This window comes from Sceloporus occidentalis, unplaced genomic scaffold (assembly GCF_023333645.1).
Source record: "Sceloporus occidentalis isolate IW3139 unplaced genomic scaffold, rSceOcc1.0.p SCAF_8, whole genome shotgun sequence".
NCBI lineage: Eukaryota > Metazoa > Chordata > Lepidosauria > Squamata > Phrynosomatidae > Sceloporus > Sceloporus occidentalis.
The window spans coordinates 1,692,980-1,709,666 of NW_028316988.1; the positions used below are offsets into that span (position 1 = coordinate 1,692,980).

The 16,687-nt window shown below is 49.1% G+C and overlaps 2 protein-coding genes across 4 annotated transcripts in view; both read left to right on the forward strand.

The window, feature by feature from the left end:
• Window positions 1-8,198, forward strand: part of MTOR (mechanistic target of rapamycin kinase) — a 72,081-nt gene extending 63,883 nt beyond the window's left edge. For both annotated transcript variants that reach the window (XM_089534124.1, XM_089534125.1), the window contains 8 exons: window positions 820-892; window positions 998-1,072; window positions 1,164-1,299; window positions 1,622-1,687; window positions 6,283-6,363; window positions 6,526-6,606; window positions 6,962-7,067; window positions 7,447-8,198. In XM_089534124.1, coding sequence (XP_089390250.1) covers window positions 820-892; window positions 998-1,072; window positions 1,164-1,299; window positions 1,622-1,687; window positions 6,283-6,363; window positions 6,526-6,606; window positions 6,962-7,067; window positions 7,447-7,462 — 634 coding nt within the window. In that variant the 3' untranslated portion in view covers window positions 7,463-8,198. The remainder of the gene's footprint in view (window positions 1-819; window positions 893-997; window positions 1,073-1,163; window positions 1,300-1,621; window positions 1,688-6,282; window positions 6,364-6,525; window positions 6,607-6,961; window positions 7,068-7,446) is intronic.
• Window positions 8,199-9,276: 1,078 nt separating this feature from the next.
• Window positions 9,277-16,377, forward strand: UBIAD1 (UbiA prenyltransferase domain containing 1). 2 transcript variants are annotated; one of them, XM_089534127.1, is made up of 3 exons: window positions 9,277-9,936; window positions 14,007-14,570; window positions 15,112-16,377. In XM_089534127.1, the coding sequence occupies exons 2-3, from the start codon at window positions 14,048-14,050 to the stop codon at window positions 15,597-15,599; spliced, it is 1,011 nt and encodes a 336-aa protein (XP_089390253.1). In that variant the 5' UTR covers window positions 9,277-9,936; window positions 14,007-14,047; the 3' UTR covers window positions 15,600-16,377. The 2 variants fall into 2 exon arrangements, with proteins under 2 accessions (XP_089390253.1, XP_089390252.1); XM_089534126.1 differs by lacking the exon at window positions 9,277-9,936 and adding an exon at window positions 11,525-11,833.
• The last annotated feature ends 310 nt before the right edge of the window (window positions 16,378-16,687 follow it).

Here is a 16,687-nt window from a genome sequence, read left to right on the forward strand (position 1 = left end):
CACACTCTTGTCTTGAGACATTAACTGTAAATGGATCGACATACATTCTTATTTAATACTTCTATCTCACCTTTCAACTTGGAGTGCATCTACACTGCAAAAATATGCACTGCTATGGCACCATCCTACATAATCCTGGTATTTGTAGTCGGATAGATTCTTCTGCTTTAGTATTCCCCTAAATTACAGTTCAGGCTTCTTCTAGCAAAGGATCCCAGGTGTCTCACCAAACTAGTGTTGGGTCCATAAAGGCTAAAATTGGGTATATAATTATTTTGGGTAGCCAGCATGGTGTAGTGGTTTGAACATTGGACTAGGACTCTGGCGATTGGGGTTCGATCATCACTCAGCCATGGAAACGCACTGGGCAACTACTCATTCTCAGCCCCAGAAAACCCCATGATAGGTTCACCTTAGGGTCCCCATAAGTCTGAAACTACTTGAAGGCACACAGCAGCAACAACATAATAACTGGATTTATAACTGGGTATATTGCTTCCTCCTTGCCATCAGTGAGCATTGAGTTTAGGAGAACAGATTGGGGCAGTTTTTGTGCTCGGATCATTACAATGTTCCTTTTTCCATGGAAGGGAATAATCTGCTTGCAGAGTAATGGGGGGTGTTTGGTTGTCCAAATTTTTTGCCCTACAACTCCCATCATCCCCACCCAGCACGCCTAGTACTAAGGGGCTGTGAGAGTTGTAGCTGGGTGACTTAAATCTACCACCTGCCCAAGGTAAGTTATAGGTGCCAAAAAGAGATTGTGCCAAGGGCTTCCCAGAAAATAAAGCAAGTAATACGATGCTGTTCTTTTTACAGGCATCCCTCCAACCTTATGCTTGACCGACTGAGCGGCAAGATTCTCCACATTGACTTTGGAGACTGCTTTGAGGTAATCCATGACTGGATTCTTTTTGGGAAGGAATAAAGTCTTGGTATTGTGGAATTAAAAGCCAGAACTTGGGAGACTTCCATACTTCTCTTATCCTGGTTTTAGGTCGCAATGACCAGAGAGAAGTTCCCAGAGAAGATCCCTTTCAGGCTGACTCGAATGTTGACAAATGCCATGGAGGTAAATGGAGGACCAAAGACTGCTTTCTCTATAAGCAGGAGAAGGCCTGCTTCTTATGGCAAGGATTTGTTTTCACTTCCACTTTTCACAGGTGACTGGCTTGGATGGGAACTACCGAATCACTTGCCACACCGTCATGGAAGTCTTGCGCGAGCACAAAGATAGCGTCATGGCAGTGCTGGAAGCCTTTGTCTATGACCCTTTGCTAAACTGGAGGCTGATGGACAGTAAGTGGACTTGAAGCAGAAGGACACCAAGGCTGGTTTCACCATCAGTTTGCTCCCATCTGCTTGCCTGCTTTGTCTAGCGCCATGATAACCTGTGTATACCCTTTCCTTTAAATCATTTCTTGAAGGACAGCTGTGTGAGTAATGTCACAATGCTATTCTGCTGTTGTACATGGAGGTTTTACTTTTCAGTATCATGGACATCACTTGTCTGTGGTATGGAGAGTCATGTAACTTTCAGCTCTGTTCAGGGGAATGAAGATGCATAAGGAGACGCTTGATATGCTCATAGCTATGTTTTCTCCCTCTCTTTTTCCCTAAGCAAACACAAAAGGCAATAAGCGATCACGGACACGGACAGACTCCTATTCCGCCGGACAGTCGGTGGGTAAGTAATAATAATAATAACTAATAAATTTTATTTCTACCCCGCCCTTCCATGGAAATGATCAGGCGGCTTACAAAATTTATAAAAACATTTCAATACAGGATTAAAAATTCAATATAACAGTTAAAACCATTACTACAAAAAACAGGAACAGGAAACAGTGAAATAGGAAAATACACATATCAGGGGCAGAAGAAAAATGCAAAAAAGTTACATCGATCCAGGGTCAGAAGGGAAAAAAAGGGGCAGGAAGAATAGACAAACAAATTAAGGTGGGAAGGCCAGCCGGAATAGATATGTTTTCAGCTGTTTTTTAAAAGCAGCTAATGAGGCGGCGGAGCGAAGCTCTGCAGGGAGCTTGTTCCAAAGTAAAGGGGCAGCAGTAGTAAAAACCCTCTGTGAGGTCCGAGTAAGGTTAGACCTAGGGACCTCCAACAATTTAGTCCCGGATGTTCTGAGTGTGCGGGGTGGATTATATGGGGAGAGACGGTCCTCCAAGTACCCTGGGCCCAAGCCATTTAGGGCTTTATAGGTCAAAACCAACACCTTGTATTGGGCTCGGAAGCGAATAGGCAGCCAGTGAAGGTCTTTTAAAATAGGTGTTATATGGTCCGACCTGGAGCTACCAGCGACCAATCTGGCTGCCATGTTCTGCACCAATTGCAGCTTCCGAGTTTGGTACAAGGGTTGCCCCATGTAGAGCGCGTTGCAGAAATCCAATCGAGAGGTTACCAAAGCATGTACAACAGATTCTAGGTCCTTTCGGTCCAGGTAGGGACGCAGCTGGCGTATCAGCCGAAGCTGATAACAGGCACTCCTGACCCTCGCATCCACCTGAGAAGTCAGCTGGAGCGACGAATCAAGGAGTACTCCCAAGCTGCGCACCGAGTCCTTCAGGGGGAGCGTGACCCTGTTCAGGGCCGGGTGACAGATCTCACCACCAGAAACCGGGGAACCTATCACCAGTACTTCCGTTTTCCCTGGATTCACACTGAGTTTGTTCTCCCTCATCCAGCCCATTACCGACGCCAAGCAGGCATCTAGAGGGGAGATGCCATCCTTAGTTACTGCATCAGTCGGAGACATAGAGAAAATTATCTGGGTGTCATCAGCGTACTGATAACACCGCGCCCCATGTCTCCGGATGATCTCTCCCAGCGGCTTCATGTAAATGTTGAATAGCATAGGGGACAGAATCGCTCCCTGAGGGACACCAGATGTCAGGGCCCTCCTATCGGAGCGACAGTCTCCCAGCTCCACCATCTGGGACCTGCCCGAGAGGTAGGAACGGAACCACTGCAAAGCAGTGCCCCCAATTCCCAACTCCCTCAGGCGTCCCAGAAGGATACCATGGTCGATGGTATCGAAGGCCGCTGAGATGTCCAAGAGCACTAACAGGGACACGCTCCCCCTGTCCATGCCCAGACGGAGATCATCAACTAAGGCGACCATGGCAGTCTCAACTCCATAGCCCGCCCGGAAGCCAGTTTGAAATGGGTCCAGAAAATCGGTGTCATCCAAGATCGACTGAAGCTGGAAGGCGACTGCTCTCTCGATCACCTTCCCTAAGAAAGGTAGCAGCGAGATGGGTCTATAATTATTATGAAGCAGGGGGTCTAAGGAGGGCTTCTTTAGCAGGGGTTTAACCACTGCTAATTTTAATTTAGATGGAAACTGACCCTCACTTAGAGATGTATTGATTATGTGATGTAACATTAGTCGCACCACATCTCCCCCCTGAGCTGCCAACCATGAGGGACAGGGATCAAGAGAGCAAGTCGTCCTCCTAACACTTTGGAGGATCTTGTCCACTTCATTGGTACTAACAAACTCAAAGTGATCCAGTATAACAGGGACCATGGACGCTTCGAACACCTCTCCTATAGGATCTGCACAAAAACTGGCGTCGAGATCAGCCCTTACCCGAGAGATTTTATCCGCAAAGAAGTTGTTAAAATCGTCGCAGCAGGCTTTAGATGGCTCCAAAATAGGGCTCAGGGTGGGAGGGAGCCGAGTTAGCTCCCTCACAACCCTGAACAGCTCTGCCGGACGCGACTCTGCGGACGCAATACGTGCAGCATAGAAGGAATTCTTTGCTGCACGTATTGCCACTCCATAAGCTCTCAAATGAGAGCGAAGGAGTGTCCTGTCAGACAAGCGCTGATGTCTTCGCCATTTATGCTCTAGTCGTTGCACGACCCGCTTCCTTGCCCTGAGATCTTCCGTATACCAGGGTTGTTTATTGGAAGCAGGCCGGAAAGGACGCTTGGGAGCGATACTGTGTATAGCCCTAGAGCAGGGGTAGGCAACCCTTTTGAGCGGGGGGCCAGGTTGCTGTCCCTCAGACAACTGGGGGGCCGAAGCCAAAAAATAAATAATTAAATAATTTTTAAATAAATAAATAAATAAATAAATAAACCGGGACAAATGTAGGACAAAATTTTCTAATGGAGGGCACTTTTTAAATAAAAAATGGAGGACATGCGAACAAATTTGCTGATTTTTTAAAAAATGATAATATAAATGCATGTTTCTGAGGCTTCTATAGACAATTGCCCCACCATGCCCCAAAGGCCCCGGTGGCAATCGGCGGCAGGACCGGGCTGGGGCCGGTCCCAAGGCCTTGCCGGGCCGCATTCGGCCCACGGGCCGCAGGTTGCCTACCCCTGCCCTAGAGAGATTAGTATCCCAGATGTCGGTTAGGGCATCAACAGAATCGCCGTCAGAGCCAGTCGTATACCCCTCTAGGGCTTCTTGGAACATTATGGGTTCCATCAGCCTTCGAGGGTGGACCATCCTAATAGGTCCGCCACCCCCGGGAGGGTTAATGGTAGGAGCCTTGATTCTAGCCTCAACCAGGAAATGATCCGTCCATGACAAGGGAGAGACATTAGAAATCTCTACCCACGGAGCCTCCATGTCCGTACTGAAGATCACATCAAGAGTATTACCAGCACAATGAGTTGGCCCTGAGACTAATTGAGACAGGCCCATGGCTGCCATGGTAGCCATGAACTCCCGAGCCGCACCTGTTGGAGTATCACTGGCCTCGAAAGGGATGTTGAGGTCCCCCAGGACAAGAAGCCTAGGGGACTCCAACACCAGTTCCGAGACCAGCTGTGTCAGCTCGGCCAGGGAGTCTGTTAGCGCACGGGGTGGCCGGTAGACCAACAGAATCCCTAGACTGTCTCTGGCCTTCAGGGACAGGTAAATACATTCGATGTGATCTGTTTTCCGGACTGGGATCCTGGTTAAGGAAAGAGTGTTTTTATGGACCAAGGCAACACTGCCCCCCCGCCCACCTAACCTGATCTGGTCCTTAACTGAGTACCCGGCTGGAAGGGCCTGGGCCCACACTGCCTCGCTCTCAGGCCCCAGCCAGGTCTCAGTGATGCACGCCAGGTCACAGTTTTTATCCTGTAAAAGGTCATACATAATGTGGGTCTTATTTTTTATAGACCTGGTGTTGCATAGGAGCAGTAACAGTGTTTGTGGTACGACTGGGCTGACCCTCAGGCCTCTTTGGTTAGGAAAGTGGAAGGAAGGAGAGATAGGCATCACACATCGATCTCCCCTTCCGTTTAAACACCTATCCACAGTCCTACCGCCATACCTCCCCTTGCCCCGCACAATCTCAATCGGGGCTCCCATTACATATGCGTCCGCCACCACAGCTGGCCTCCCATATCCCATTCCCACCCCAAAGTCCAATAATAACAATAAAACCCCGCAGCAACAAAGGAAGACAGCAGAAGATGTCATTCCTAAAGACACAAACTAATCCAAAATTACCCCAAATTACAAAAAAAAAACCCCAGCTCAAACCATATAACAATCTGGCGAGCAGATAGATTCCTGTTCCTCCTAGGAAGGAACGCCAGTAATTCGCCAAGAAAAAAAAAAACTAGGCAAATATAGTAGCGCGCCCAGCTGGTCTGTGGCGGCGTCCTCGGGTTGGGGGCCGGCGGGCCGGCTTTTATAGAGAGAGCCGCTCCCACCGGCTCAACTCGTCCCTCCCTTCAGGCGCCGCGGGGCGGCAAAGAGTCCTCCTGGCGCGGGGGCGCGCCCAGCTGGTCTGTGGCAGCGTCCTCGGGTTGGGGGCCGGCAGGCCGGCTTTTATAGAGAGAGCCGCTCCCACCGGCTCAACTCCTCCCTCCCTTCAGGCGCCGCGGGGCGGCAAAGAGTCCTCCTGGCGCGGGGGCGCGCCCAGCTGGTCTGTGGCGGCGTCCTCGGGTTGGGGGCCGGCGGGCCGGCTTTTATAGAGAGAGCCGCTCCCACCGGCTCAACTCCTCCCTCCCTTCAGGCGCCGAAACACTTCTCCTGTTGCTCTGTGAGATGTATTTCTTGTTGGTTCAAGCAAATCCTTTTCCCGTCTCTAAGGGAAAGGAGAAGGTAGATGGCTGCTCTCCCTCTATAGCCAGGGACAGGCTTTTGTCAGTCGCTGGGGCCCATGCGCATGATGGCCAACACAATTGACTCTAACCTGTTGCTCATCTCCATTTCCCCCTGCCTTCGAGCATTCATGAAAGCAAAGACGTCCGAGGTTACTATGTGTTGTCTTTTTATCTGAGCAGTTTTCTCTTTGTTGTAACTAGAAATGTTGGACAGTGTAGAGCTGGGTGAAACCGCTCACAAGAAAACAGGGACCACCGTGCCGGAATCGATCCATTCCTTCAGTAAGTTTGAACACCTTCGTTTTGTGCCGTACGTTTTGGTTCCCTTTGGTGTTCAAGTGCCCCTGTTCTGTTATGGTGGTATCAGTTGTGGAAGTAAGTATTCCCACCCTCCTCAGTTTTGGATTTTCCGTTCTCACTGTTGTCCCTGTTTCCGCTTTGCAGTTGGGGATGGCCTTGTTAAACCAGAGGCTCTGAACAAAAAGGCCATACAGATTATCAACAGAGTCCGTGATAAACTCACTGGTAAGTGGTGCATCAACAAAACCACAGTCCTTTCAGTTACACATGCTTAACCTGAGCGACAGTAGGATATGGCAACTAGTGGGATGAGGCAAAGGTTTCAGCTGTGTGAGAGAGGTAGCATCACACAGGCATCTTGGGACACAATTCATAAGCCTCCCAATGGTAACAGAAAGGCAGGGGTCTTCTTTGCGGTGTCTGTGCAAAGCACATCCACAATAGGAGAGCGCTGGCCTCCTTTATTTTTCTATTATAACATACCCTCCTCTTCCTTTGAAATCTTTGTCCTGTTCAGTGATAACAGCAAATGTGGGACTCCAGAATTAATCGCTCTCTCTCTTTCTCTCTCATTGCAAAGGACGGGACTTCTCCCACGACGAAACACTGGATGTGCCCACGCAAGTAGAACTGCTCATAAAGCAGGCGACCTCCCATGAGAACCTTTGCCAGTGCTACATTGGATGGTGAGTCTGTGCCTTTTGGAGCTTAGCCTTCAAAGTGGCTTGTCGTTCGCTCTGTCTACTATGAGATGCCTAAAGTGAACGTAGGCCTTGAAGACTCATATTTGTTTGCTGAGTGGGGATTTGAACCCTGTTCTATAGAGGTAGAATTCAAAGATATAGCCGTGTTAGTCTGTAGAATCGGAGCATAGAGAGATCTTGTAGCACCTTTGAGACTCACTGAAAGAAAGAAATTGGCAGTGTGGGCTTTCATAGACTTCAATCTACTTCAGTGGGTTCTAAAAGCACTTTTAGGGTTCTCAAAAGCAACTTTAACCTTTCCTTGGCACCACAAACCCTTCTGCCATGCGAGAATCACAAACCTCCCTTTCCCTTCTTCCAGGTGCCCTTTTTGGTGATAGACTCGTGACGAAGCATCTGCAGCCTCTTTCCCGAGGCCTTTGTGCTCCAACATATTCTTCCCGGAAGTGAGCAAAAGGAGGGAGGACAAGGCTGTGCGGTGAGGTGTTGGACCACCTTTTGTCAAATATTTCACACTTGTTAATGAGAAAACTTCACTGTATATTAAAAGAGGTTGTTTCAAGCTGGGCTACAGCTACTGTTGCGCGGGGGGCGGCCAAGCCAAGAGGAGACCAATGGTGTTTCCAGGATGTAGACAAGCAGACTGACCAAGCTCTGGTCAAAAGCATGCGTCGGTGACGTGGTCAAGCTGTAGTGAATTCATTTCCCTGACCCAAGTGGCCTTTGGTTGACGTGCGCGTTTCGAAATGTGGTCGAGACCGCATTGCGACTTAACGCTTGTAGCTAGTGACACAGTCGCAGCACGCTTCTGGCTCAGGTTGCATGGAAGGGGCCGAAGAAACTACGTAAGACACTATGGGAGCAGAGTATCATAGTAGGAATGGGATGCTGAAAAAGATAACACTTGTCTCTCTGGGGAGTTTTTAAGGTGGAAACAGGGAGGAAGCGTTTGCCTTGTGCATCAAGCCAGCCATGGGTTTAGAAGAGGGAAAATGGGTGCCTAAAACATTAAGGTGAATGTCACTTTATGAAGATGCACCAAGCGTATCCATCTTTAGACGCCATCTTGTAGTCTAATATTTTCGTGCCAATAAAGTACAGCCAAATGTTTAACCCCGGACCCTCGCTTTTGTTTGCGTGACTGGAGGCGGTTAAGGAGGGGAACGTCCAAATTGCCTCCCGGCAAAAGGTTCATTTACATTATCATCCTTTAGGACTCCGCTCTCTCTTCCGTAATGGACAAATTCACGAGGGCATGCACTTCATTAATTTTATTCCTCTTGTAATGTTTGTAGTATTGACTGCCTGCCAGCTGATATCTCCCTCCAGTAATAATTTCCGAGGAAGGCTTTAAACGTTTTGAACATAACCTTCAAACCACATTTAAGTTGCAATCATATACACACTTAACCCCATTAAACTCGGCGGAGCTTGTCTTTGGAATAGCATTGCACTGTAAATAGGCTTAATTCCACTCACTTCCCTAACGCAATATTTCGTCAGACCTATCTGTTGTTATCTCCATTTGGGAAGTAATGCGTGCGCAAGTACGGCACTGTAAAGATTTAGGAGACTTGGAAAGCAATCAGCAAAGTAGGTCTCTGCCTTGAGCTACAAGGCAATTTTGTCCCTGTTGTGTTAGCACAGAAAGTGGCGCCTTGGTGACACATCCCTCCATTTCATGGCCAGGAGCCTCAGCTACCCACAACTATCTCCATCCAAGAGACGTCTTTGGCCCACTTAGAAAGTTGGCTGTCTGGAGGACACACTCGATGCCGATACATAGATAAGAAGAAAAGATCTAAAGTACAGACTACTAGTGGAGTATCTATTTAAATCAGGCGTCAGCAACTATGTGGAGTTAAAGAGTTCCCATAGCCAAGCTGCCAAGGAGACCCCAAACCTATAGTCAGTTGTGTCCATCCATGATCAAGAAACCCAACCCGGCTTATGGGACTTAAATACCCCTTTAAGGCCAAGCCCCTGGAGAATAGATTAATGCTGGCCGCATGAAAGGGCGCTAGTGGTGAAGATGTCCTGAGGGCACATCGTTCACCACTCCAACCTGGCTCCTTCTGGAATGCTAGTCTCCACTGCAGTACTTGGACTATATGCTATCATATGTGGGCTATTTAATGTATAACAAATGGAAACGATTGAAAAATGCTCTTTTTTATTTAACGTGACATTTTATAACAAGTTCCTTTGAAAACATTCAAGGCATACAACAAAAACACACAACAATACAACAACCAACGATCTTGAGCATGCGTGGCCACTGCTTTTCCCCTCTCCCTGCACCAAGACCATCGGCTTGCAAACCCCAGCTCTGATAGATCCAGGCAGAAAACGACACAGATACAACCATATGTTATTATTTGGTGGGTGTTTTCCGCCTCTTCAAATCAAGCACCACCTGGAGTCTGTGGAGGTGATGCATGGAAGTAAATGTAACCGCTGGAATCAGTCGTCTCCATCATTGTAGTAATCGTCTTCACATTAATAATACTCTACAATACTTGGCCCGATGGTGACGCTGCTTTTGGTTATTCTTGTGTGGTTCCTGGGTTTGTGAATTTCGGCTCAAAGGTGGCCACAATCCTCACCCGATCGTTGCAGCGAAGCATTTGTTCACCTCAAGCTGGACCTTCTCTCCTCTGTAGGCATTCCTCTGAAGAAAATAACTTGTCGTCAGCGTCATTTTACCCGCACCGGACACTGCCCGAACTTCCCATTGGCCTTTTCTCGCCTCCTCTTCAGGTGTCACGATTTCCCAGAATTCCAAGCCTTCTGTGGGTAAAAAAGAAAGACGGCGACGGGAGAGGCTTTTCGTGGATAGCTCCGCAAGTGGGTTAGTCTATTCTTGTCCCAACAATCTCTCGCTCCCAGTTTGTTGGCCTTATCCGAAATCTCTTCTTCACTTTCATTTCACCCTTCTTTCGCTCCTGGATGTGAGATGACTTAAACTAGAAATTTGGACACATTTTTCCCCCTTTAAAGTGGGGGAGGTCCCACATTTCCCCTATATTAGATTAAAGGGAGTCATGTCCATTATGTTTCGGACTAACCACTTCCAGCATCCCCTCCCAGGACAGCCATGATGGGAACTGTAGTCCCAGAACAATCAAGTTGAGGAAGGCTGGGTATGCTAATGGTTACAGCAGGCCACTGGTATGGGATATTGGCTCCCGGACCCATTAAAAGTTGGGGGTCCGTTGTGAATGATCAATAGGTTGGGTACATTGAGTTGGTGGCTAAATGCCAGTCCTGCAGCCGCAAGGTTTCGAGTTCGATCCCAGGCAGGGCTCCAAGGCTGACTCAGCCTTGCATGGTTGGCAGCATGAGGAGCCAGCTTGTTGGAGGCCATTGGCTTACAGCAGTCATGTCCAAACTCTGGCCCTCCAAGTGTTTTGGACCTCAGCTCCCAGCATCCCAGACCTTTGGCCAAGGTGGCTGAGGCTTCTGGGAGCTGAAGTCCAAAACCCCTGGAGGGCCAGAGTTTGGACATTGCTGGCTTAGAGACTGTAAAGCACTTAGAGAGAGTGCTAGTGGTATAGAAATGCCATTGCTGTTGCTAAATATTGTGGACTGGCTTTCTGACTGGAAGGGACCCAGCTTCGCCGCAAGGGTTCTGGATCAAGTTCTTCTCCAGGTGATACAAAGCATAGTATGCATTTGGTCTCCTTATGAAATAGAAACAGATCCAGCCCTTGAGCCTGAGCTTCCAGAGAGCTCTGGAGCCCACCAGCTCTCGCCATTGGCGACACACCGGCCGGCAGTTCAGGATCGGGCCCATTATGGTGCCTTCTTTTGCAGCGAAGGCATTTGGGAAGAAGGCCAAGCTCTTAAAGCGGATTGCTGGAGCCAGTGTGGACTATTGGCTCTGGGTTCGAATCCTGGCTTGGCCATGGAGACCCACTAAATAAAGGTTTGTGTGTTGCATTTTTATTTGTCTTCTTGATGGCTGCAGTAATTAAGCAATTAAAAAAGGGTTATTTATTTATTTATTATTTACTTATTTCACTAATAAAAACTCTTCCCCTGGAAGCCTTGCAATTAATGAGGATTTCCACTGGAGTCAGTGTGACTCCCAACATTCCTCCCTATTGGATTGAGGCGCAGTCAATCAACCTCTATCGGCCCTCATTGGCTCCCACACCTGCAAAACCAGCCAATCAGCTGCCTCGCTTTCCCTCCTCTCATTTACAACTTTCCGCGTCCACCCCCCGAAACCGATTTGCCCAATCAGATTGGGAGCCAGTCTGATTGACACTTCGGCGGACCTATGGGGGAGGAAGCGCTTTTTTCCCTGAAGCGCTTCCGCCTTTCGTGACGCCGCGAGGCGGTGTGCGCATGCGCGCGACGGCTCTCTGAGGAGCCCCTTGTGGCCATTTTGAAAAGCGTCTCCAAGGTTAAGGCTTACCGTAATGACGAGACTATATGCGCACCAACATTCCCCCCCTCGGCATAAACGTGTTTCCATAGCTAATTAACGACTAATTATTAAATTCAGGGGGTAATTAGGGACCGTGGGTTCTCCCTTGGCCCGCTCTGCCTGCCTTGGCAAAGAGAGAGAGAGAGAGAGGAACTGTGAGGCTTGGGGCCTTGTTTCTGGAGGGACTGCTTTCAGAGGAGCACAAAGCCTGGTCCCAAGAGAGAGAGAGAGAGAGAGAGAGAGAGAGAGAGGAGGCAGCAGCAGCAGCAGCAGCAGAAGAGCCCCAGGATCAGGCCCTTCCTTCGCCTCCATGGTGACTCCTCATTAGTTTAGCCTCCCAGCCTTCATTTACCCCCCTTTTCCTTTCCTTTCTTTATCTCCTGCCTTCCCTTCTTTTCCTTCCTTCTCTTTTCCTTTTCCTTCCTTCTCTCACTCTTTCCTTTCCCTTCATCCCTTCTTTCCTTGGCTTTTCCTTTTCCTTCTTTCATTCCTTCTCTCCATCTTTCCTTTCCCTCCCTCCCTTCTTCTCTTTTCCTTTTTTCCTTCTCCCCATTTTCATTTCCCTCCTCCTTTCCTTCTCTTTCCTTCCTTCTCCCCTTTTTTCTTTCCTTTCCCTCCCTTCTTTCCTTCTCTTTTCCTTTCTTTCCTTCCTTCTCTCCTTCCTTCCTTTCATTCCCTCCCTTCTTTCCTTCTCTTTTCCTTTCTTTCCTTCCTTCTCCCCATTTTTTCTTTCCTTTCCCTCCCTCCCTTCTCTTTTCCTTTCTTTCCTTCCTTTTTCCTTTCCTTTCCCTCCCTCTCTCCATTTCTTCTCTTTTCCTTTTCCTTCTTTCCTTCCTTCTCCCCATTTTCCTTTCCTTTCATTCCCTCCCATCTTTCCTTCTCTTTTCCTTTCTTTCATTCCTTCTCTCCTTCTTTCCCTCCCTCCCCCATTCCTTCTCTTTTCCTTTTCCTTCTTTCCTTCCTTCTCCCCCCTTTTCCTTTCCCCTCCCTCCCTCCCTTCCTTCTCTTTTCCTTTCTTTCCTTCCTTCTTTCCTTTCCTCCCTCCCTCCCTTCCTTCTCTTTTCCTTCCTTCTCTCCTTCTTTCCTTTTCCCTCCTCCCTTCTTTCCTTCTCTTTTCCTTTCTTTCCTTCCTTCTCTCCTTTTACTCCCTCCGTTCCTTCTCTTTTCCTTTTCCTTCTTTCCTTCCTTCTCCCCCTTTTTCCTTTCCTTTCTCTCCTTCCTTCCTTCCCTCCCTTCCTTTTCTTTCTAACAGGTTTGGCTTTTGACACTTCAGTGTTTTGGGGTTTCCTTCTTAAGGCTTCCTTGGGGAACAGGGACAGGGGCGTCCCTCTCCTTTGGGGTTAAAGGAGGGGATATGCCCCAAGGGAAGGGTTCAATGCCACCCATAAATAAGCCACATAAACCGTCCCAAACGCCTGTGTCGAAATCTTTTCTGGCCAGACAGCTCTGAAAGACACGCTGGGAATGTGGCTGGCCCTTTCTTGCACTGAGTCAACTCCCTTCGGTTCCATCTGGTCCTGGCTAGAAAACACAGGGAAAGGTCTTCCCGGTTTGGACCGTGGCAGGGCTTGAACTCGGGACCCGTCGAGCCGTTCCCTTCAACCGGCGAAGGTGCCTTTCCAGGGGCTGAAGCCCAGCCCTTGTGTGGCTCCTTGGGAGCTTTGCATGCAGAAGGTCTCGGGTTCAGTCTCTGGCACCTCCAGGTAAAGGTTGAGGAAGACGCCATCTGAAACCCGGAGGAACTACTACTACTCCCACGGGTTGCAGACCGAGTTGTTGGGATGATCCTCAGGGACACGTCGACTCGGATAACTGAGGTTTGCCTACAGTTAGTTTGCTTGTGCCAAAGCTCAGTCCCAAAAAACATATTCACTTGAGAGGCAGAGTACCGGATCCAGGTCCTCTCTGACACTGGTCTACCCCACAGGATCGTTGTGAAGGTAAAATTAAGGAAGGAAGGAGACCAAGTGGGGGAAATCTGGAGCAAAAGGCAGAGTAGAACAGCTGTGTGTTTAATAATAATAATAATAATAATAATAATATCATCCAACCACTTGCATTGCCTTATCATGAAGTGTTTCTCATTAGGCAGCGCTGACTCTCCAGCTGACCTTTCGGAGGAGGATCCTTGGGTCTTGCCCTGGGAAAAAGGCAACGGGTATAATTAAAAGTCTTTGTCATTGACTTAAGTGGCCGCCTAATTTAATTGAATGAGTCGATTAGCTCAATTAGTTCAGTTGTGTAGGTATTTAATTATTGGGCCAGTCTAGTGCCATGGTTGGAGTGTTGGATTAGGACTTTGGGAGACCAGGGTTTGAATCTCTGCTCAGCCTGGAAACCGTGGACAGGTCTCACACTCTCAGACTGGGAGGAAGACCATGGCAAACTCCCAAGAAGACACTTGGGAGAGGGTCACCATAAGTCTGAGTCAACTTGAGGGCGCATAGCGAAATGAGTTAGCTAAAATTGTTGCCCTCTTCTTCCAGATCTTCTTCTGACGCAAGGCCTTTGAGGAGCGCATCCAGCCATGGAGGCGGAAGGGGAGGTGGAAAAGATCAGCATCGTTGCCGAAAACCATCATGAGGGTGAGGCTGGCGACCAGGCGGCAGGTCTTCTGGGCTCCTCGAAGGCTCTTCCAATCACCTGGCAGCACAAATGCGCCTCCTACGTCCTGGCGCTCCGTCCGTGGAGTTTCAGTGCCTCCCTTACTCCGGTGGCCCTGGGCAGTGCCCTGGCTTACCGCTCCAGAGGGACCTTGGACCCGGGGCTCCTGGTGGGCAGCGCCGTGACCGTCTTGGCCGTCCACGGAGCCGGGAACCTGGTCAACACCTATTACGACTTCTCCAAGGGCATCGACCACAAGAAGAGCGACGACCGGACGCTGGTGGACCGGATTCTGGAGCCCCAAGACGTTGTGAGGTTTGGGGTCTTCTTGTACACTCTGGGCTGCCTCTCCGCCGCCTGCCTCTACTGCCTCTCCACCCTCAAGTTGGAGCACTTGGCCCTGATCTACTTTGGAGGCCTCTCCAGCTCTTTCCTCTACACCGGAGGTAAGGAGCCCGTCCACGGAAATTTCCTTGCTGGGGTGTAGAGTACAGGGAGGCTGGGTTGTAGAGCTGAAGAAATAGCGTGGAAGGTTGTGATGAGAAGTTCAGGCAAGTCTCCATTTACGTCAAGGTGGCATTCCTGGACTTGTGGTGTAAATTGAGACTTTTGGACTTCCAGGTCTTGGGAACTTCAACTCCCAGAGTCCCTTACCATTAGCCATGTTGGGTAGGGGGCTTCTGGGAGCTGATGTTCAGAACCTATGGAGGTTGAAGATTCTCACAAGGAACTTGGGCTGCAGTTTCTGGAGGAATGGAGCCCTTGGATCCTGCAGATGTTAAGTGGGGCAGGGAATCCAGTTTCAGAGGCTGGGATAGATCCTACAGAGAGTAAAGTGCAACGGAGATTCACTCTAGCTTGCAATACAAGAGGTCCTTTTCCCTCTCTTCTCCCCATCTTTATACAGAATTTCCCCACCTTTGCCTCCTCTTGCTTCTCTCCCTCAACAATCCACTCTTTCTGGATTTCGCTTGTTGTCCCATTCAGGTATTGGCTTCAAGTACGTGGCCCTGGGCGACGTGGTCATCCTCATCACTTTCGGTCCCTTGGCGGTGATGTTCGCCTACGCCGTCCAGGTGGGCTACCTCTCCGTCTCACCATTGCTCTACGCCGTTCCCCTGGCCCTGAGCACCGAGGCCATCCTGCACAGCAACAACACCCGGGACATGGAGTCGGACCAGCAGGCTGGCATCGTCACCTTGGCCATCCTCATCGGCCCCACCTTCTCCTACATCCTCTACAACACCCTCCTCTTCCTGCCCTACCTGATCTTCTGCGTCCTGGCCACCCGCTACACCATCAGCATGGCCCTCCCCTTGCTCACCATGCCCATGGCCTTCTCCTTGGAGAGACAGTTCCGGAGCCAAAGCTTCCTCAAGATCCCCCAAAGGACCGCCAAGCTCAACCTCCTTTTGGGACTCTTCTATGTCTTTGGCATCCTCTTGGCCCCACCAGGAGCACTCCCAAAGCTTTAGGACATGTGGGTCTTTGGGGCCATTTGTGTGGCCCTTGGGGTCAAACAAAAAGGGCAGAGCATTTTAGGAGGTTTGCATTGGGACATCTTTGCCACATTCTTAAACAGAAAGTGATGTTAAGTCATTACCTGTTGCTAAAGAGAGGTCTTTTAGGGGCCTAAAAAGACCCACACATCCCCCCTAAACATGGCAAAAATGTCCCCATGCTCCCTAGAGGCTTTTTGGGGCAATTTTGGATTATTTTCAGGGGTATTTGGGGGTTTTTGTGGTTGTCCAATGTGGCAAGCAATACCTCTGGGTCCAGGAGGCTCAAGCAGAAGGTTTATCAGAAAGGAGGACAGGATTTAAAACCTGGGTTTTCCCATCCATCTTGTCCTGAAACCCAACAGGAGTTTGTGGGTTTTTGCCTTCTCTTGGACAAAAATTAACTTGCCAACAGTCTGGATGGTCTCTGGAGTCATGTATGAAATTTGTGTTGACATGTTTTAAACATGGAGGAGACTTGTAGCCTTCCAGCTGTTGTTGGATTGCAACTCCCATCCACCCTTTAAGGCAGATGGGAGTTGCCTTAGATCAGGATCCAGAGGGACTGAGGTGGTTCATCCTTTTTTCTTGCAACAAGCCAGCAAGAAAAGGATTGAGGAGGAGGTGGTTTCTAAAGGTTTGGGTTATTTTTGCACACTTCTGATGTCGTTTCAAACGTATATATTGTTCACTTAGCATTGCAGGATGGGACTGCCCCATCCCTTGCAAGGCCTTTTTAGAAAATAAAGCTCATTTTCAGAAATGCACTGTTCTTAGACCTGAGTAAAAGAGCCTGAGAGCCACTGGGGATTCTTCTATAGAGAAGCTGGTGTTAAATTTTACTACCTGTCTTAACAGATGGAGGATTTGTCCACCTCTCCTTACATTCTTGTGTGGTGGAGTTCCACTGGACCTTTCATAGGAAGGCAGGCCTTGGTTCATTTCCCAGCTGACCTGACCTCAAAAAGATGGGTGCAGTTCCAGAAACTGCACCTGCATCCACCTCCCTGTTTGTTTGACAGGTAACTCCACCTTTCCGCTTAAGATACCGAAGGCATGATGCC